Source organism: Geotrypetes seraphini, chromosome 1 (genome assembly GCF_902459505.1).
Source record: "Geotrypetes seraphini chromosome 1, aGeoSer1.1, whole genome shotgun sequence".
NCBI classification, from domain to species: domain Eukaryota; kingdom Metazoa; phylum Chordata; class Amphibia; order Gymnophiona; family Dermophiidae; genus Geotrypetes; species Geotrypetes seraphini.
The window spans coordinates 500087051-500109757 of record NC_047084.1 but is presented as its reverse complement, the minus strand read 5'-3'; the positions used below and the strand labels follow the sequence as shown (position 1 = coordinate 500109757).

The following is a 22707-nucleotide window of genomic DNA, read 5'->3' as shown; positions in this document are numbered from 1 at the left end:
CAAGGTATAGGCGGAATAGAAGTCACTAATGTAATGTAATGTATCTGTAATTCACTCTCTGGACGCTTAGGGGCCAGATCTGGCAGCAAAGCCTGACCATGAGGTGAAAGTGAGAGCAAAAAAAGCTGTTTTTTAAAGCACTGGTCCTTACTCCTTGAATACGTGAACACAACAGCGCAAATGGGGAATATTGGTTGCAATTGATGCAGATAGGCAAAATCGCGCATCATGAACATGTGAATAATGAGAATGGACTGTACATTAATTATTGAGCTATGAAACTGAGGGTCAGTGAAGACTGCTGCGTGCATACTCAGAACTTTATGTAGAGTTCTGAGCTCCGGAAGAGCCGATACATCCAGGTAACATGCAAAGGCATCACTGACTTGTGTCTGATCAGTCTTTCTGTCTATGGATAATACTTGTTATAAGTGAGCAACAGTGATTTGTCATATGATGTGCCTATATTTTATGTTAACATGCAGTTTTATAAAAGCCCTTTTACACATGTAAACATGCTTTATACACAGAAAAGGTTTGACAAATACCCTCAATATATATTGAATTTATAAGGGAAATATTTTTAGATTAAATGCTAGATTTTGAAATGTTACAAAATAAACAGATTCTATATTTGTTTCCTTATATGTTTAATATATGTTTTACGGTAAATGACAATTATACTCATTATTAGCTTGTTTTTGGGTACTGAATTATTTGCATATGAGTATCATAATGTGTTTAAGCAAGAGTAAAATATTGTAAATAAGCAGATATGTATCTACAAGCATAGGGCCTAAATTTATGTGGCAATGATTACTAGATAATATAAAGTTCAAGCACACCACAGTTTAAGGGCTCCTTTTACTAAGCTGCGATAGCATTTTTAGCGCACACAGCATTTAAGTGCGCACTAAACCTGCGCTACATGGCTAGAACTAATACCAGCTCAATGCTGGCCTGAGCGTCTAGCACGCACAGCAATTAAGCGAGCGCTATTCTGTGCGTTAATGCCCTAACGCGGCTTAGTAAAAGGAGCCCTAAATAACACCACAGAATATATATATACTGTATGTAAATAGTAACTGTGTTGCCACTTTTTTGCCTGCTTTATACTGACCTAATTTATGCTCAGAAGTTATGTGCAGAGCAGCTGAATTTTACCATATCACATATACCTTTCAATATGCATAAAAATTTAGGGGGCAATTCTATAAGTGTGCACGTCCTTTTAAATACCCTGATGTCCACAAATGATATCGTTTGTGGACTCAATAATAATAATTGTTTTTCTTTTGGGTGGGATTTTCCCATGCTTTAGATTTTTTTCTTATTGGAAATTGCAAATCTGTGTTCAAGTGTGTTGATTATGCTTGTATGAATAATTAAAAATGTTAAATAAAAAAATAAAATAAAAATACCCTGATGTAATGAAGTGAGAGCCTATTCTGTAATGACATCTGGGCACCCAAATTTTGTTATAGAATACTAGCGTAATCTGGTTTGCCTAAAATTTAGGTGACTGCAGTTAGCCTTAGACCTGGCATAAATTTAGGTACCTAAATGCAGCAAGGGTGTGCATAACTTACAATGTTCTATATGTTGTATAAGTAAGGACAACACTGCCCATGCCTCTCCCATACTCCACTCCTTAGCATCTACATGCTATGACATTTATGGGTACCCTTATAGAATGTCACGTAATTGCTTTGCTGCTACTTATATGTAAGTGTACACTTACCCACTAAAGTGATGTTATTTTCTACATTTATGTGTTCAAGTGGTGGATAAATATGGGTGCCCAGTTGTAGAATTGCACTTTTTAGGTTTATAGAAGGGTGGCACAGTCTATGTGTAAAATTATGCTTACCATCAGGGCAAATATATATATTTAAAAAAAAGACATATGGTCAACATCTGTGCCAAATGCATAAGACTTAAAAAAAAAAAAAGTCATGACTCCTAACTCCTAAAACTAGATTAAAATGATATAACCTACCTTATATTAAATGCAAATTTTCTATAATATAGCTTTTACATATTTTTAGATAGAAATTCCACAAAGACAAAACACATTAAGCCCAAAGTGACTACTTTTAAGAGGCATTGGGAGATGTCCAGTCTTGCATGGTCATCCTACACACAAGAAGTGAAGCCAAGGTTTGGTTACCATTTTATTTGCCATGCAGTCTCTTTTGCAAACTAATATGTGTTTTATTGTTAATATATCCAAAAGTTGTTGAATGCTGGATCCTAAATGATTTATAAATGTGCCAGTATGAAAAGCAGCACTAGGAACATGTCTTATAGACCATAAATATAACCACCTTTTTGTTTATCATGATGGTGTGGCCATAGCAATTATTGTGGAATTTGCCTCTTGCAAATGGATTGCAAAAATTTCCTTTCCTGTCCTCATTCTAGTGCTTTCTCTGTTGCAGATGCTACTTAGGGCAGCTTAGTGAAGTTCTCTTTCTTGCTTCTCTACTTCCACTTCTTAGGGTGATTGGTGAGGTCTTTGTCTCCCTCCTATATACCTGCTTCAGAGGCAAGGCCCATCAAGGCTTCTCTCCTTTCTTCCACTGCTGCTGACATGACTCTGAGAAAAGCCACTGCAGTCTAGAACAGTGTTTCTGAACATGCGGTACCAGGACACTTGGGGGTACTTGGCCTGGCTGCCATGGAGGATATTCACTGCTTGTCAGTAGAAGCCACTGCCGCCACCCCCCTCACCGCTGAAGCCTCTGCTGGGGATCCCTCCCTTCCTGCCTGCTTGCCCGCACCCCCCGAAACCAACCCAGTTACTTGTTGGAGCCACACTCATTCCCTCCGCTTCCAGTGAACTCCATGCAGGGACATGACTCGCACGCTGCACGTAAGTAGCTAACCCGGAAATCTCTCCAATGTCAGTGAATTGCTGCTCGCACCATTCCTGCATGAAGTTTGCGCGGCTCCAACAAGTAACTAGGTCAGCTTCAGGGGGAGTGCAGGCGGGCATGTAGAGAGGGATCCCCGGCAGCTGTTTCAGTGGGGGCTTGTGAGCAGGCATGGATATCCGGCGTACAACTTAATTTTGGGACAAAGGCGGGAAGGGGGACATGAACTTGACATAGGAGGAAGGAAGCACTAACAGGAGAATTGTTGGGCATGAGTGTGTGAGTGAGAGGGAAAGAGATGGTGCACATGGGGAAAAGAAGAAAGGAAAATTGGGCATAGAGAGACAAGAGTGAGGTAGAGATGCATGGGGAATAGAAGAATGAGAGAGAGAAATGTTGGATATGGTGGTAGAGAGGTAACAGAGGGACAGATTGAAGGGGATGCAAGGGGAAGGAATGTTGGACATAGTGATGGAGGGGGAGATGTGGCATGGTGCTAGAGAGGGATGATAGAAGGAGAAATGAGCATGGGGCTGGTGGGCAGTGAACAGCGCACTGCGCCAACCTCGCTCTTAGGTGTTCAGGAATAATAACAATTGCACATATATTACCAGTCCAATATTGTTTATTAATATTAACAGCAAATTCTCGTATCGAAAGGCATATGTGCAATGGAGACCCATCAGACGTGAAAATTGCACCTCTCCTGAAGCAATACATGGTCTCAGGGAAACCCCTGCCACCAGGTTCACTTATATACTTTCGCAGTGCCTAGTATGACATAACAGCTGTCAACCAATCGGCCAACAGAGGCCGTCCTTAGGTATGAACAAAGAAAATTCCTTTTAACATAGTTACCAGGCTTAAGAAAAGTTTCGCAAATTATATATTTTTTCACAGAACCTTTTAAATAAATAAATAAATAAATAAATATATATATATATATATATATATATATATATATATATATACAGTGGTACCTCGGTTTATGAGTGCACCGGTTTACGAATGTTTTGCAAGACGAGCAAAACATTTGCAAAATCAGTGCCTCAGAAACCGAGCATGGCTCGATTTACGAGCACCCCCCCGCAATCCGGCACCCTCCCTGCGATCCGGCACCCCCCGCCACGATCTGACCCCCCTGCCACGATTGGGCACCCCCCCGCCACGATCAGACCCCCCCAACATGATTGAGCACCCCCCCGACACGATCCGACATCCCCCCGACACAATTGGGCACCCCCCCGCCGCTTCTTACCCTCATCTGGGCTCTTGAAGATCGGCCTACTCGTCTGCTGGGCCTTGAGCATCTGAGCATGCTCAAGGCCTGCGAGTTCACGTTCTGAATGTGAACGTGAACTCGCAGGCCTTGAGCATGCTCAGATGCTCAAGGCCCAGCAGACGAATAAGCCGATCTTCAAGAGTGCCCAGATGAGGGTAAGAAGCGGTGGGGGGTGCCCAATTGTGTCGGGGGGATGACGGATCGTGTCGGAGGGGTGCCCAATCGTGTCGGGGGGGTTGGATTGTGGCAGGGAGGTGCCCAATCGTGTCGGGGGGGGTCGGATCGGCGGGGGGTGCCAGATCGCAGGGGGTGTGCCTGATCGCAGGGGGGGCCTTCGAGGGGAGCCATGCCGGTTCTCAGGGGGGGGGAACACATCAAAGCGAGTTTCCATTATTTCCTATGGGGAAACTCGCTTTGATAAACGAGCATTTTGGATTACGTGCATGCTGGAACGGATTATGCTCGTAATCCAAGGTACCACTGTATGTATATATATATATATATATATATATATATATATATATATATATATATATATATATATATATATCCCATTTAAATATACCCAGAGCAAACTTTGCATCAACCCAACTTTCTGTGTCAGGAACTCAAAGGCTGTACAGAAAACAACAGCCTCTGTGTGTGAGCCCTCCCCCTAATGTCACAGAGTTGCCTAGCTTAAAGGTCAGAGAGGTAAAATTGCAGATATTATTTCTCAGGATTTCTCCAGGTTTAAAATATATAAAAATACAATTTTCAAAACCAATTCTCATGTTTAAACATACATTCACACACATTCGGGGCCCCAAATACTCCACACCCATCTCTATCACATATTCGATACTTTAGAACATATTCACTTTCTTCTATACCCAGCATTGGATATAAAATCAGATATGCTCCAAGCTAACTAGCTCAAGAACATCTGTTATCAATTAGGCCATGAAGATCTTTTGGCACAAACAAACAAAGAAGGACAGAAAACCAAAATGGAGGCAGATTAATACAAAATGGAGTTCTTAATACCTCTATAAGTGTGTTATGTATATCCTCCATGATCCTGCTTAATCCAGCAAATTACATATACTTTTTCCCTCCTGGTAACCCCTAGCATTTTTCTGTTATTCTCTAATGTTATTTTTCTGGCCTTTACCGCAATCCATATTCAGATTTTTATTTTTGTATTTATGCACCAACTTTTCATAAGTTTCTATTGAGCGTGGCCTTAACTATCACATATGCATCTAACTAGATTTACCCAGAACCATTTGAAAGGCAGGTGTCATATGTAGAAAAAATCTACAACATTTTTCTTACACACTATCCATTCCAATCCAGCATATCATAGCACCCCCTATCTAAAATGCCATTACTCAGAAATGGTGAAAAATACTGCACATGATCCAGGCGATGAGAGAGGGAGAAATGTTAGATGTGACAATAGAGGGGAGTGGGAGAGATGCCTGGATCTCTCAAGACAGATGGACGGTGAGTGAGTGAGACAGACTTGTTGCCAATAGGAATGGAGGACAGAGGAAGAAAGTTGGACTCATGGAGAGACAGAGAGAAATGTTGGTTGGGAGAGGGAATGAGGACTGGAGGAGAGGAAGCATGCAGGAGGCAGAGAGAAAGAGATGTTGGACTGGTGGAAAGGAGGAAGAAATGTTGGATGTGGCAATAGAGGGAGTGGGAGAGATGCACCCTGGATCTTTCTCTCTTTCCCCACTCCCTTTGCAGCAGGGGAGGAAATGAGAAAGAGAGGGAGACATGTTGCAGGACGGAGGAGAGAGGAAGAAAGTTAGACTCATGGAGGGACAGATGGATGTTGGTTGGGGATTGGAATGAGGTCTAGAGGAGAGGAAGCAAGCATGCAGGAGGCAAAAAGAAAGAAATATTGGATGCAGAGCTAGAAGGAAGTGCAACCAGAGACTCATGAAAATACCAGACAGCAAAGGTAGGAAAAATTATTTTAATTTTCAATTTAGTGATCAAAATGTGTCAGTTTTGAGAATTTATGGGGTCCTTTTATCAAGCTGCGGTAGGGGTTTAACGCGCGTAATACCACGCGTTAAACCGCCTGCCACGCTAGCCGCCAACACCTGCATTGAGCAAGCGTTAGTTTTTTAGCCGGCTGCGGGGGGTTAGCGCATGACGAAATGTCAGACGCGCTAACCCCGCTAGCGCGGCTTGATAAAAGGACCTCTATATCTGCTGTCTATTTTTTGCACTATATTTGTGTATTTTTCTATAGTTGTTACTGAGGTGACTGCATATTTTAAAGTCATCTGCCTTGACTTCTTTGAAATCCCCTCCAAATATAATGATAATTAACATTTTCACTGCGTATAGTGTGCTTTGTGTTTTTTTAATGTTGTTACCATTATGTATTAATAAGATTATATTGTGTGTATATGAAAAATGGATGGAAAAAATTGCATTACAATTAGTACTATTATTATTTTAATTTAATTTAATTCTTATATACCGCTAATAACCGTGAGGTTTCTAAGCGGTTTACAAAAATGAATGCATTAAAAGATACAATAAATAAAAATAAATAGGTACTTGGAAATTCCCTAACTGTCCCAAAGGCTCACAATCTAACTAAAGTACCTGAAGAGACAATTTATGAAAAATAAAGATAAAATATAAAGACAAAGATAGATATAGAGATAGAAAAGAATATTCCACCAAGTAATGAATAAATAAATTATGGGGTGGAGTCTGGGGCAGAGCTTGGGCAGGGGGTACTCGGTTGGTATTTGTTAGGCTTGGGGGTATTTGGCTTAAGAACATAAGAAGTTGCCTCCACTGGGTCAGACCAGAGGTCCATCCCGCCCAGTGGTCCGCTCCCGCGGTGGCCCACCAGGTCCTTTGACCTGTGAAGTGATTTAACCATTTTTATATCCTACCTCTGCTTCTATCTGTACCCCTCAATCCCTTTATCCTTTAGGAACCTATCCAAACCTTCCTTGAACCCCTGTACTGTGGTCTGGCCTATCACAACCTCTGGAAGAGCGTTCCATGCGTCTACCACCCTCTGGGTAAAAAAGAACTTCCTAGCATTTGTTCTGAACCTGTCCCCTTTCAATTTCTCCGAGTGACCCCTAGTGCTTGTGGTTCCCCACCGTTTGAAGAATCTGTCCTTGTCCACTTTCTCTATGCCCTTCAGGATTTTGAAGGTTTCTATCATGTCCCCTCTAAGTCTCCTCTTCTCCAGGGAGAACAGCCCCAGCATTTTTAACCTGTCAGCGTATGAAAAATTTTCCATACCTCTTATCAGTTTTGTCGCTCTTCTCTGGACTCCCTCGAGTACTGCCATGTCTTTCTTGAGGTACGGCGACCAGTACTGGACACAGTATTCCAGGTGCGGGCGCACCATTGCACGATACAGTGGCATGATGACTTCTTTCGTCCTGGTTGTGATACCCTTTTTGATGATGCCCAGCATTCTGTTTGCTTTCTTTGAGGCTGTCGCACACTGCGCCGATGGCTTCAATGTTGCGTCCACCATCACCCCCAGGTCTTTTTCAAGGTCGCTCACCCCTAGCAATATTCCCCCCATTTTATAGCTGAACATCGGGTTCTTTTTCCCTACATGCATGACCTTGCATTTGTCCACATTGAAACTCATTTGCCATTTTTTTGCCCACTCCTCTAGTCTCGTCAGGTCCCTCTGCAGGTCTTCATAATCCTCCTTGGTTTTGACCCTGCTACAGAGTTTGGTGTCATCAGCAAATTTAATGACCTCACATTTCGTCCCCGTCTCCAGGTCGTTGATAAATATATTGAACAGGAGTGGTCCCAACACCGATCCCTGAGGGACTCCGCTCGTGACCCATTGCCAGTCTGAGTAATGCCCTTTTACTCCAACCCTCTGTTTTCTGCCCGCCAGTCAGTGTCTGATCCATCTGTGTATATCCCCTTGCACCCCTTGATTCCACAGCTTCTTAAGCAGCCTTTCGTGAGGTACCTTGTCGAAGGCTTTTTGGAAGTCGAGGTAGATGATGTCTATGGCTTCCCCCTTGTCTATCTGGCTGTTTATTCCCTCAAAGAAGTACAGTAAGTTCGTGAGGCACGACCTACCCTTGCAGAAGCCGTGCTGGCTCACCTTCAGTTGTCCATTTTTTTCTATGTGCTCGCAGATTGTGTCCTTGACCAGTGCTTCCATCATCTTTCCCGGGACCGAGGTCAAGCTCACCGGCCTATAGTTTCCCGGATCTCCTCTTGATCCCTTCTTAAAGATGGGCGTGACATTTGCTATTTTCCAGTCCTCTGGGATCTCCCCAGTTTTCAAGGATAGATTACATATTTGGCAAAGTGTTTCCGCTATCTCGTTTCTCAGTTCCTTTATTACCCTTGGGTGGATGCCGTCCGGGCCCGGTGATTTGTCGCTCTTCAGTCTGTCTATCTGTCGGAGGACATCCTCTCGGCTCGCCTCTAATTGGACCAGCTTTTCATCGTGGTCTCCATTTATGATCTCCTCAGGTTCTGGGATATTGGATATGTCCTCTCTCGTGAAGACTGATGAGAAGAACTTGTTTAATCTGTCAGCTATCTCTTTTTCCTCTGTTACCACTCCTTTCCTTTCTCCGTCGTCCAATGGTCCCACTTCCTCCCTGGCTGGTTGCTTCCCCTTCACATACCTGAAGAATGGTTTGAAGTTTCTTGCTTTCCCCGCCAGTCTTTCCTCATACTCTCTTTTTGCTTTCCTAACCTCTCGGTGACATTCTTTCTGGTGCCTTTTGTGCTCCTTCTGGTTGTCCCTTGTTGGGTCCTTTTTCCATTTTCTGAAAGATGATTTCTTGTCACTTATCGCCTTTTTTACTGCATTGTTTATCCACGCCGGGTTTTGAGCTCGATTCTTTTTGCACCCTTTCCTAAATCTTGGGATGTACAGGTCTTGTGCCTCGTGCACCGTGCCCTTGAGTAGGGCCCAGGCTTCCTCTACGGTCTCCATCTTCATTGAGCTGTTGCTGAGCTTTTTTCCCACCATTTTCCTCATGGCCTCGTAATTTCCTTTTCTGTAGTTGAGTGCTGTCGTTGTGGTTCTTTTCACCTTTTGTGTTCCTATGTTTAGTTTGTACTGTTTGAAGAAGTTGAGTAACACTGGTCTAAAATAGGGGTAGGCGATTCCGGTCCTCGAGAGCCGGAGCCAGGTCAGGTTTTCAGGATATCCACAATGAATATGTATGAGATGGATTTGCAGGCACTGCCTCCTTGAGATGCAAATCTATCTCATGCATATTTATTGTGGATATCCTGAAAACCTGACCTGTCTCCGGCTCTTGAGGACCGGAATTGCCTACCCCTTGTCTAGAACAACCTTTTTCTACCAGAACACATTCAGCAGGATATTTTGGTACATGGAAGAAAAGGTTTTAGTAGAGGGAAATGGGATGACCAAGCTGCTTTTGGCCAAATAATAAATGTTTTCCCCAAAAAAGAAATCAATTTAGAACTCAGGGTCTGTTGTCAATAAAATTGTTTTAATCTTTACCTTTTCTTTGGTAAATGAAAAATTAAAAGTAAATACAAATTTTATGTAGCTATACTTCACAAAGTTAAATGTAGTACAAAATAATACAAAAAAGTTTATCTTAAAAAAAAATTAACACAATGACTCCAAGGGCTCCTTTTACGAAGCCGCGTTAGCGGCTTTATCGCATGCACATTTTTAGCACGCGCTAATCCCCACGCTAGCCGAAAAACTACCGCCTGCTCAAGAGGAGGTTGTAGCGGCTAGCGTGGCCCATAAATTAGCGCGCACTATTACGTGCGTTAAACCGCTAACATGGCTTTGTAAAAGGAGCCCTAAATTGGGCTGGGAGGAAGACAGCATGGACTTCAAACCAGTCTTCCAAGCCTTTCCTCCCAGACCAAAGGCTGGATTTCATCTCTATATTACAAACTACTACTATTAATCATTTCTCTCCCATCTGCATTTTGTCAGTCAGTTTATTACCTTGGTCCAATTGTAGCCAAGTTAAATTCTTTTTTCTTCCTACCTCTGGTCCCAATGTGAAAATATCTGCTGACACCCAAAGGGATTTTATGACCCCCTTACTTGTGGGAACCTAAACATCTCCATCTCCTTTCTCATCTTTGGCTTATCTTCAAAAACACGTGTTTGGCTCATTAAACTTCCTGAGACCAAAGCAAAGGATGAGAACTATGGAGTTGATGATCTTGATACAAATGTTTATTAGAAAGTGATGCAGGTCAAACTTCATAATTAAAAGTGATGCTGGTCAAAAAGTAAATCCATATAATACACAAATAAAACAGGTTACAAAATACTATACCAGGTGATAAGGCAATGTTTCTTAAGATGAGTCATTGCCCAAAAATATGTCAAATCACAGAACGTGGTGAAAAGAAGCACGTTCTATGATTTGACATTATATTTCTGGGCATTGACTCATTTTAAGAAACATTGTCTTATCACCTGTATAGTATTTTGTAACCTATGTTATTTTATTTAATTATTATTTTGTTGCTTTCATTATGTATTTATTATTATTTTTTATATATTGTTATGTATGTTTTAGGGCTCCTGATGCAGGCATAATTGCCAAAACATGTCCCGTGTTGAGTCCAATGCATGTTTAGATGACTTCTTATATATTATATTGGTTGCCAATAAAGTGTGGTTCATTTGAAGATCTGGCTTACTCTGTCTGCTTCTTCTTTTGGACTCATTGGTAGTTTTGCAGAGTAGACTTTCTCTGTTGTTTGGTATACTATTCTGAGGAACAGAGCCCACACCCCGGGGTTATCCCATCAGAATACACCAGAGGGAGTGACGCTGCAGGATCTCCCCAGAAGGAAAGCACTCGCACACAGCCAGTAGTTGTTCCCCTGACTACCAGAGAGGGAGACATAGAACTCAAATGATACTACCTCCACCTGGAAATTTGGGGCGTGGTACACAACTTTTAAACACCAAGGCAAGCTGGTTAGAAAGGAGGAGAAGAGATTGGGAAGAGAAGCAGGAACCCACAGCGCTGAGTGGTACGCAAGCTGACCTGCCTAAGTCCATGGAGGTTGAGGACTACAGTGAGGACAGCCAGAGTTTTGAGAGCCAACCAGCACAGCCCATTGAGGTGGAAATGAGCTCTGAAATGCTTGGCATGACTCCTGAATGCATGGAGATTAGCTAAGGATTAAAAGGCAAGTGGTGTTCCAGCACTGACTACCTGGCAAGTTAATGGATGGGTTTTTTAAAATGGAATTTTTGAAGCCCTGAGATTTGAAATCTTTTTTTTCCCATAGGACAGAGACATGTGCAACAGCTAAGGGTTGTTGGGAGAGTTTGAGATGTTCGGGTGGGTTTGCGGGTTCAATTGTTTGGAATACATGGGAGCATTCTGACAAACTGAAAGTTCGGTCTAATCTGTTTGCCAATAAAGTTTGGATGAAATGAAAGTCCTGAAGAGGGTGTATATTAAAGCTGTCTTAAGAAACTTTGGAGGGTTACCAGTCACCCCTTCTCTTTGGAGGGGGGGGGGGTGATTTACGGAGTTCTTGCCACTAACCACACTCGGCACTCTGTGCAGGAGCGAGGTTGGTGACAATGTTAAAAGCGGTATATGAAGACTAATAAACCATAATAGTTATTAGTTTATTAGGCTTCGTATACTGCTTTTAACAAATAGCAGCAAAGCGGTTTACAAAACAATAAATAAAAAACCAGAAAATAACTACCATTTATATATAGGAAAGTCATAAGATAAAAGGAAGCAAAGATCAAAAATAAGGTTTAGCTGATGATCAGGTTTTCAAAGTAATTTTCTATTTCAGGACAGGAGTTTTTCCTCCCTCCCTACTTATGTTGTCCTTTACTTTCTGTTGCTCCCCACTTGCAAGCCTCAAATAACTCCAACATCATAAACTACAATAGGTTGGAGGTAAAGGCAGTGGGAGTTGGCTGGAGGAAGCTATAGGGAGAAATAGATAAAATGCTGGGTGGGAAATCCTGGAAGGGGAGATGAGAGAGAGGAGAGAATTGGGGGGGGGGGGAAAGATGAGTAAATTCTAAGTGAGCTGAGAGAGAAGATGGGAGAAGACATCAAACAACAGAAAAGGATGAAAAAAGAGACAGGAAAATACTGGTAAAGGCTAAAAGAGGGCAAATTGGAAAGTTTTGTCTGAATAGCTTTTTTTTATTTCATTCATCAAAGGAATTATGGAGCTACATTAGTCCCAGCAGTCAAACAAAATTATGCATGTAAGTTATGTGCAAGGCACTTCTATAAAGCAATGTCTCTCAAACTTTCTCAAGCCGGGGCACACTAAGGGTAGTGGCCACGGCTTGAGGCACCCAGTAGGGCGCGGATGTCGCCGTGATGACATCACGCATGTGTGTGACATCACATTGATGTCTGCACATGTGCAGAGGCCCTCCAGATAGGCCATGAGACGCCAATAGGGGGTGCCAGCAGGGAAGAGGGCTGGAGAGTAGGAGAGGCACAGGCGCCAGCTGATTGCCTACAGCAGTGTTTCTCAACTACTTCAAGCTAAGTACCCCCTAAGTCTAACAAATATCAACTGAGTACCCCAACCACAGACTTCCCTAGGCCCACCCAAGCTCTGCCCCAGATCCCATCTCCTTTACTAATTGTAATGCAATTTTTTTTCCATTCATTTTTCATATACACACAGCAGATATAAATTCTCAAAACTGACATTTATTGCGAAGGGTTAGAAGGAAAAGTTTGCCTTTTTGTAGATGATACCAAGATTTGTAACAGAGTAGACACAGGAGGGAGTGGAAAGCATGAAAAAGGATCTGCAAAAGTTAGAGGAATGGTCTAATATCTGGCAACTAAAATTCAATGCAAAGAAATGCAGAGTAATGCATTTGAGGGATTAGAAATCAGAAGGAGCTGTATGTGCTGGGGGGTTAGAGGTTGATATGCACAGATGGGGAGAGGGACCTAGGGGTGATAGTGCCTGAAGATCTAAAGGTGAAGAAACAGTGTGACAAGGCGGTGGCTATTGCCAGAAGGATGCTAGGCTGTATAAAGAGAGGTGTGACCAGTAGAAGAAAGAAGGTGTTGATGCCCCTGTACAGGTTGATGGTGAGGTGCCAGTTGGAGTATTGTGTTCAGTTTTGGAGACCGTATCTGGTGAAGGACATAAAAAGACTTGAAGCAGTCCAGAAGAAGGCAACAAAAATGGTAGTAGCTTTGTGCCAGAAGATGTATGAGGAGAGACTAGAAGCCCTGAATATGTATACCCTCCCACAAACTTTGTCAAGCCGCGTCACACTACTAAACATAGCGGCCACTACTTGAGGCATCCTAGAAGTGCATGATATCAACATGATGATGGCACACCGTTTGTGATACACTGTCCTAGAGGAAAGGAGGGACAGGGGAGATATGATTCAGACTTTCAAATACTTGAAAGGTATTAATGTAGAACAAAATCTATTCCAGAGAAAGGAAAATGGTAAAACCAGAGGGCATAATTTGAGGTTGAGGAATGGTAGGTTCAAGAGTAATGTTAGGAAATTCTTCTTTACGGAGAGAGTGTTTTATGGAGTGGAATGAGCTCCTGAAGGAGGTGGTGGAGAAGAAAACGATGATAGAGTTCAAACAAGTGTGGGATGAACACAGAGAATTTCTAATCAGAAAATAATGGGTATACATTGAAGGAACTAAGTACTGGGCAGGCTTGCACGACCTGTGTCCCGTATATGGACGTTCAGTTGAGGACAGGCTGGGGAAGGGCTTCGATGGCTGGGATGGTTAAGATGGGCTGGAATGAGCTTTGATGGAGACTCCAGTAGATAGAACCTAAGCACACTACCAGGCAGGGCTATGGGTTTCTGGTCCAGAAATATCTAAGAAAAAGGACCATTTAAACTAAATAATTAATTTATGGAGCATGTATGGCTGGGCAGACTGGATGGACCACTCGGATCTTTATCAGCCATCATTTACTATGTTACTATATTGAAAATAAAATCATTTTACCTACCGGCGATCCTCTGCAGGCTGCTGTAATTAGCTTTAAAGGTGAGACTGGGAGGCTAGGGGGGAAGCTGGAGGACACTAGAGAGAAGGGGGAAACATGCAGGCCTTTGGCGAATCGGGCAGCGCTGGCGCCATACTGCATAGGGAAATCAGCTGGCAGGCACCTCTCTTCCTCCTTAGTGTGCAGCGGCACACTTGGAATCTCAGGAGGCACATTAGTGTGCCCTGGCACAGTTTGAGATACACTGCTATAAAGAGACACCTACTGTATATTTAAGCAACTATAGCATGCCTAGCTGGAGCTTATTCTCTAAAGCAAAATAGATATCTAGTTTCCTTTGTAGAATATTAGTATAACAGGTAAAATACATGCATATAATTCAGGTGCAGTCAGTGGCGTAGTAAGGGGAGGGTGAGGGGGGTGGTCTGCCCTGGGCGCCATGTTGGTGGGAGCGCCGGCACCTCTCCTCCTCTTCCCATTTCTCCTTTCCACGCATGTGCCGCCCTTCCCTTCCCCATACCTCTAGCTTGTTGTTTGCGGTGGTCAACAACGTGCTCTTTGCGACCCCATTGGTGCTTCTGCTGACATCACTTTTGGGCACTGCGCATAGCAAGTGATGTGAGAGGGAGAGCCAATGGGGTCACGAGGAGCATGTTGTTGACTGCCGTGAGCAACAACTTCAACTAGAGGTACAAGGGAAGGGATGGGGGAAGGAGGGGGGGGGCAGTGATGAGGGGGGAGGGGCGTCACCACCCCAGGTGCTTCTTACCCTTGCTACGCCACTGGGTGCAATTACATCAGCCATTAAATTGGTATAAATGCTCACACCCTAGAATGTTAAAAAAGTGTCTATCATGGACACATAACCAAAACAAAACTGCAGGGAAATGTACAGGAATTTATTAAATAAAACCGGAAAAAGCAACAAAAATCATAAAAACATATCTCATAAAATAAGTATATAAATTGCAATATTAATATCCAAAAGCTGATCCTAATATTTGTGTGGACCGGACCCGACATGGTCCGTGTTTCGAAGAAACACTTCTTCCTCAGGGGTCCCAAATGTTGGTACGTAGAGTATCAGAGAACCAGATAGGATAAATAATCAAAATCAAAGTAGAACAGATGTGAAAAATCTCCTGTTTGAGGTGCTGCACTATGTAACACCTCAGACAGGAGATTTTTCACATCTGTTCTACTTTGATTTTGGTTATTTATTTTGGTTCTCTGATACTCTACGTGCCAACATTCGGGACCCCTGAGGAAGAAGTGTTTCTTTGAAACACGGACCGTGTCGGGTCCTGTCCACACGAATATTAGAACCAGCTTTTGGATATTAATATTGTAGTTTATGTACTCATTTTATATATGTGATATGTTTTTATGATTTTTGTTCTTTTACCGGTTTTATTTAATAAATTCCTGTACATTTCCCTGCAGTTTTGTTTTGGTTTTGTGCTTTGCATTTTTACTGCAGTTCCTGTTGGTTATTTTTGTTTTATTATTGACACATGTGTAATGTGTGTCCCAGCCATGCTTTAGAGAGGTGCCTTTAGGTGCCTAGAAAATGAAGTCTCTTCTATAAAGAAGAGTAGGCACGTACATTCCTTTATAAAGTACAGTATCCTAAATACTAAAATCAATAGCAACCTGGATGAAAGATCACAAACTGAAATTGAACCCAGATAAAACTAAATTCATCCTCCTAGAAAACAACAAAATACCAACTATAACCAACACTGAAATCAACGCAATCAACTACCCCATACAAACCACTCTAAAACTGCTAGGAATAACTATCGACAGATGCTGCACCATGCAACCACAAATCAATAAAACAATACAAAAGTCATTCTTAGTCATGAGAAACTTAAGACAAGTTTGGAAATTCTTTGAGAAAACACAATTCCAGCTCATAGTTCAGTCCTTAATACTAGGCTTACTTGACTACTACCTCCCATGCCCTACAACCATAACAAAACAACTACAAACTATCCAAAACACAGCACTAAGACTCATCTACTCATTAAAGAAACATGACCACATTACAGAAGCATACCTCCAATCGCATTGGCTTCCGATCCCAGCAAGAATACAATTTAAATTCTACTGTCTACTATTTAAGACTTTATATGGAGACAGTCCAAACTACCTGAATAACCGCCTCATCCACAACACCGCAACCAGACATAGGAAAACTCACACCCCATTCTCATACCCTCCAATTAAGGAGGTCAAACGGAAGAAACTATATGATGGCCTCCTGGCCACTCAAGCAGCCAAACTAGACAACCAAATCGCCAATCTACTGACGGCATCCCTCGACTACAAGACTTTTAGAAAAAAAATAAAGACCATACTCTTCAAGAAAACTCTGGAAAAAGAAATAATACCGCAAGTTTCAAACTCCACCTCTCACTAAAGCCAACTACCCCAAACAATTAACCTTACCCATTTCTTACTCTCTTTGAAAATGACCAATTTTTTTTTTTTTTTTTTAAGTTCTTGTTGTAATACATCTTGGATAATTCTTTTGTAATCTGCCTTGAACTGCAAGGTAATGGCGGAATAGAAATTCCTAATGTAATGTAATGTAATGTATCCTTATTATCTGATGTGGTTTTAATGAGTTAGCAGCTTGTCCTACATGTTAACATTGTGACTGACTTCCTGAAAATGCTCCCCAAACACTATTGTGGATGATTCACATTTATTGTAAATTCAAAATTTGCTGTTAAAGCATGTCAAGTGTAAAATCTTATTCTGCTTTAATAAATCAGCTCCATAGTTTTTTAAATGCAAAATTACATTTATTGGATCTAACATTGCCTAGAGCCTGCCTTTTTCCAATGGATAAAAGTAGATGTGTATATTTTACCCAGGAAATGATTTGGGCAGTTTTCAGATAGTGATCACTCAGTATTGTATGAAGATGAAAGTGAGGTATATTCCACCTTGACAAATCAAAAACTTCACCTCACTCTATAAGAAAAGGAAATCATAAACTTTTCTTCGGTTAAATCTCAAAACTGAGAAAAGCCATGACATCCACATCTGATATGTTGTATGCCTATAACACTTGCTGTGATCCGTCATCTTCTAATCATTTCAGAAGTAAGACAAACCAGTGGCTTGGCGTCCTCACATTTCAGGAGCTAGACTCTCGGCAGATCTAGCTCCTGAAATGTGAGGACTCCAAAGAAAGAGTGCCTACTGTGAACCCTTGAGAAAGCCCTGTATGGGCGAAACGGGTCCCGTCGGGGTATACTAGTAACTCTGCACTATTAAAGAAAAATAAATGAATGGATTACCGGATGCCACTGGTTTGTCTTACTTCTGAAAGGATTAGAAGATGACGGAGCACAGCAAGTGTTAAAGGCATACAACATATCAGATGTGGATGCCATGGCTTTTCTCAGTTTTGAGATTTAGCCGAAAAAAAAGTTTATGATTTCCTTTTCTTATAGAATGAGGTGAAGTTTTTGATTTGTCAAGGCAGTTTACAGATAGCCCATATACTCAGGGATGTTTGCTTGGATAAATGGCTTTTAAAAACTGCCCTCCCAAGAGATAATCTATTAATTAATATTATTTAATAGAATATACACATACCGTTACATATATCTGTAGACTTTGATTTTCATTCCACATTAAAGAAATCATAGTACTGATATGTGGAAAAAACTTTGCTGACCTTCTTTTCTGTTTACTCAATAAAGATCACAGTTTCTGCAAAGACCATGTTCAGCTGAAATGGAAAGAAAGACTGCAGAAGAGATCTGCCAGCATGGTAACACTGCAGGTATGCAACTAAGGCAAAGATTAGTCTCTTTCCCCCCCCCCAAGTTGGCACAGTTGTTTTATTACAGAAGTTATTTAAGCATTTACATCAAGGGTGTCGAACATGCAATCTCTGTCCAAAATTATTTTTAACCTCTCCTCCTTGCACACCCCTATGATACTACCACTATATCCTGCCAGGCCTACAGAAGCAGTAAAATAGACACTGATACTGGCTGCAGAGCCTTTGTGTCACAGCCACCGCTGTGTTCCACCCTCAACAGAAAGTATGAGGCAGAGGGGCAAGATTACAGTAGTAACCTGAGTACAGAGGATCCAGTGCTCTGTGGCATTTGTTTTACTGCTGCTACTGCTATGGACTTGAGGGGGTATGGACACAGTAGCAGCAGGACGTGTAGGGGACGACAGGGAGAGAGATATGCTGGACAATGAGGGGGCGGTGGACAGGAAAGAGGAGAAATGCTAGACTGCAAGGGGAGATAGGGAAATGATAGTTGGGGGGAAGAAGAGAGAAGGAAGATGTAGAAGCATGGGGAAGGAATAGGGAGACAAAAGAGAGGAAACTTCCTCTTTCGTCAGAGGCGGGCTGGCCTAGCAAAGATCACACAGTGAGCTGCTGCTGCTATTAGGGGAGGGAGGCTGAGGAGAGACGACGAGGAAGGCGAGAGCTGTGCGACAGCAGAAGGAAGGCAGACATACAGCACTGGCACTGTGTATACACAATGGCAGAAGGAAGGGAAACATACAGCGCTGGTGCTGCATAGACGCAATGGAAGAAGGAAGTTGTGCGACATACAGTGCCAGCGCCGCATACCCCCTACAAGCGGCTCACGTACCCCTACTGTGTGTTAAGAAACACTTGCCAAGAGTAGGGTTTACCAATCTGTGGGTTGCAACTCCGAATGGAGTCCTGCATGCCATGTTTGGGGTTATTATCCTGACCATCATTCTGATGCATCTCAGTGGGGTTGCCAGGAATATTGTGGCCGCAACCATAGGGGTCACAGCTGAAAAAAAGATTGGTAAACTCTGACCTAGAGCCTGTTCTGAACTCCAAACAGGAATACATGTTTATGTGGTGGTTTGAGCTGTGGGAGCATCCAGTTTATGCCTCTAAATGTTGGAAATATCAATGGGAGATGAATGGGCACTTGTGTGAGAGTGCTGATACTTATACTCATAGGTTATAAAGTATCAACTTACACATGTATTAGCACATACACATGTATGTCATCTACTTTGCAGAACTATATGTGTAAATAATTCTTTCATACGGAATTAAATGGGCCAATAAACATAGAAGATTACAGAAGAATACCACTGGCTAATACGAGTCATATATACACTTTTGAATTACATGTACAGTATACACGAACGTGGAAGTATAAATTCGTTTGGACATTGTCCCACATATTAGTAGTCCCTTTATGAAATAGTGAATATCACGCAAGTGTAGATTTTGATCCTGCTGAAAACACACCCCATTGGAATTTTTATATTTACTATGTAAACTGCTTAGATTTATGGACAAGTAGAGTAGTATCAAATTTTGAACTATAAACAACTTAAACATTTTGCAGGAATACTAAATACTGGCTTTTGAAAATCAGGTTTTATATAGGTATAGAGTATACATCTGTAAGTCATGAATAGGGCAACTAAAATTAGGGCCAAAGTTTCTTGTGGGACTCACACTATTGACCATGACTGTTCCGGACAAGCTGATGGTGTCTGCCTTTAGAATAGCAGGAATGTGGGGCATCTGAGTGGTTGGATCTGAAATTTTGATACTGGCTTTGAAAGGACATGGTAGTGGTGGTAACTGGATATTTAAGACTTCAATGCAAAATTTCTCAATCATTTACTAGTGATAGACACAGATTTCTCCTGAAGGCTTTCTTCTTGCCAAATTACAGGAAGCACAAATACAAAAAAGACCAAAGAAAGTCCTAGCCAAAGACCTCAAAGTGTTGTGTGCTGTGAGGAAGCTCAGCTGAAATCATCCAGTGATCAAGATACATCAGTGATTTATATGAAGACCTCAAATGCATGTAGGTAACCATTTTGTGTATTTTGTTGACTTTACACTATTTGCAATACAGTCAATAATATTGGTTTTGTAGTGCTATAATGAGGCTTAGGAGTCAGTGTAGTAACGTTTTTTTTTCTGATTTTCAACTTGAATCTTCAGTGCTGGGTAAACATTTTTAATAGTCACAATTCTTTTTCTGGATGTAGAAAAACAATTGCTTGTTTAATTGAAACTACAAGCCAGGAAAATATTCAGGAGCATCTGAGTTCTGTTTTCCTCTTGACCTCTTTGTGTGACCCTAGATGACTGTTACTATTATCACTCGTAATTTGCAGAGTACATGCCAAGAGTGCACAATGTTGTAGAGGGACACACAGTGGAAAATTTTCAGTGGCATAGTAGCCCTGTTCCTTTGAAGGAATAATTGATCCATACAAAGAAATACATATATTGAATATCTTGTTATTTAGCTACTGCCATTTCACTATGTTATTTATATTGAGAGTAGCTGGTGATCTAGGGGGTCCTTGGACAGAAGCAATGCCTAGTTGCTGCTGCCCTTGCTGGCACCTTCTCCCCAAGTAACACCCCTAGTGGTAGTTTCATGTTAGTGTTGCTAAGAGAGATGACGCAGAAAAAAGAAGTGAACAAGCAAGCACCGAAGGTAGACAATAAACTAGTGCTAGTCCAATCCAGAGGCAGAGCAGATAACCCCTGCTTTCTGGGGTGACCCCAGCAGGGCCAATCAGTGACAGAGACAAATAGAACATGAAGCACTCATCCAATGAAGATAACAGGAGGGATGAGAAAATGCTTCCTTATGGGGTTAAGGAGGCTTCTGCCCAGCATGACATCAATCTCCTCCAACTTTATGCCAGCCCTGACAATAAGTGAACTCATCCTCAAAATGTTATGCCTTGATTATTCTATAAGGTGCACCACTCTTTTTGGTTTTATATAACTCCAAATTGTTGCTAATGCTTATTTTGATCACCTCACTCTTCAGCTGTTATCATTTACATTTTGTCAAAAGAGATATCCTACAGTAAATTGAAATACCTATGAATTCTAAAATGGAAAAAGGATTTTTTGCTTTTTGTCTGAGCACAGCCAGGATAGCAATTCCTTGCAGCGTGGGTAATATCACTGGTGGAGCCTATGCAGGAAAAGTTCTCCAACTAAATATATACTAGAATCTTTTGAGTCACTTCACTGCACATGTGTAACACTAGCCATTTGCTGTGGAGGACCACATGAGTCTTCATCTTTCCATGAAGCCGGTCAGAGGAACTTCACTGGAGCTTGCCTCAAGACTTCTTTTCTCGATCTAACTTAGTTGTGTTATTTTTCTTATATCCTGTTGCTGTCATGAGGTACTTTTTCTCTGTTCTTAGCTAAGTTTTCGACTGTTTTCAAGTTTTCATTCATTTTTCTTATAACTTAGTGTAGGCTTTGGTGAGGCTCTCAGGATTCCCCTGGTCAGAGAACTTCTATTCAAAATTGAGTCATTCCTTATCATTTTTCCAGACCAATCCAGATGAGTGCGTTATGTCCCCTTAACAGCATGTTAAGAGCGTGAACTCCTCCCCCTGCAGTCCATTGGAGAGATCAATCTGCCTGCTTTTAAATATCAGCAGCAGTGGAGATCAACTGCTTTTACACCTAAGCAGCAATGAGACCAGCCACAACCACCGAGAGCACTCAGACCCGATCCTACCAAGAGTGTGAACTCTTCCCCCCCTGCAATCCGCTAAGAAGATCGACTGTCGGCTCCGGGCGGCTTTCCCGCAGAGAATCCTGCATTCACCGTGGACCTCATCTGGGGCAGCCTCCTTGGAGCGGCTGGGGCAAGGGCAGTGTGTCTGGGAGGGAATGCATGGATGGGAGAACATCGCAGGGGAGGAGACATAGGCATCCTGGGACTGTCGGCCAGAAGAAGCCCTTTCTGGATATGTCAATCGCTCCTCCTAAACTTACTTGCTCCACTTCATCACTGACGCTGACCCATTCTGCTTCTATTCCTTTCTCTCCTCTCTTCTACCTTCCAAAGTATTTAGATCAATGCTGTCTTTTTAAAATGTTTATTTTATTTTTATTTTTCCTCTAACTCTACTTTTCACTTCACTATTACCCTCCAGGTACTTTAGTTAGATTGTGAGCCTTCGGGACAGTAAGGGAATTTTCCAAGTACCTTTCTTATTTCTAATCTTAATGTATATTTTCTGTAAACCGCTTAGAACCTAACGGATGTAGCGGTATATAAGAAATAAATTACATTACATTACATTACATGTGGAGACAGAAAGCACTGACAATTCAATGACATCATTACTAGTATAAGATGCAGTGCAGCCCAGATCTTGCCACTATTTCTCTGGTGCAGATAGACTGGTGCAGCAAGCACTGTTCCCTCTAAGCTGAGTAGAAGTTCTCCACCAGTGGGGGGGGGGGGTTGCCATTTCACTATCATTTTCAATAGTGAGCAACAGGCAAGCTACTCAGAACTACCTGTCCCTAGCAATTGAAAACACAATATTGACGTTCTGCTCTCTACTGGCAGCAATGCGGTTGGAGGATTCCCACTCAGCTTTGACGGAAATGTGGCAGCAAGATGTGTCAGAGTAGGCTTGACTTCCTGGGATGCAGGCCTACTCTAAGAATTCTAAGAATGTATTAGTTGATTCTTTGTAAGTCAGTTTACATGATGTTTTGCTGGGGAAGGAGGGAGG

The 22707-nt window shown here is 42.0% G+C and overlaps 1 protein-coding gene across 2 annotated transcripts in view; it reads left to right on the top strand.

Annotated features, from left to right (window-relative positions):
• LOC117351707 overlaps positions 1-22707 on the top strand; it is a 134475-nt gene that overhangs the window by 30266 nt on the left and 81502 nt on the right. For both annotated transcript variants that reach the window (XM_033927439.1, XM_033927429.1), the window contains exons 4-6: positions 2049-2160; positions 17865-17947; positions 19863-19997. In XM_033927439.1, coding sequence (XP_033783330.1) covers positions 2049-2160; positions 17865-17947; positions 19863-19997 — 330 coding nt within the window. The remainder of the gene's footprint in view (positions 1-2048; positions 2161-17864; positions 17948-19862; positions 19998-22707) is intronic.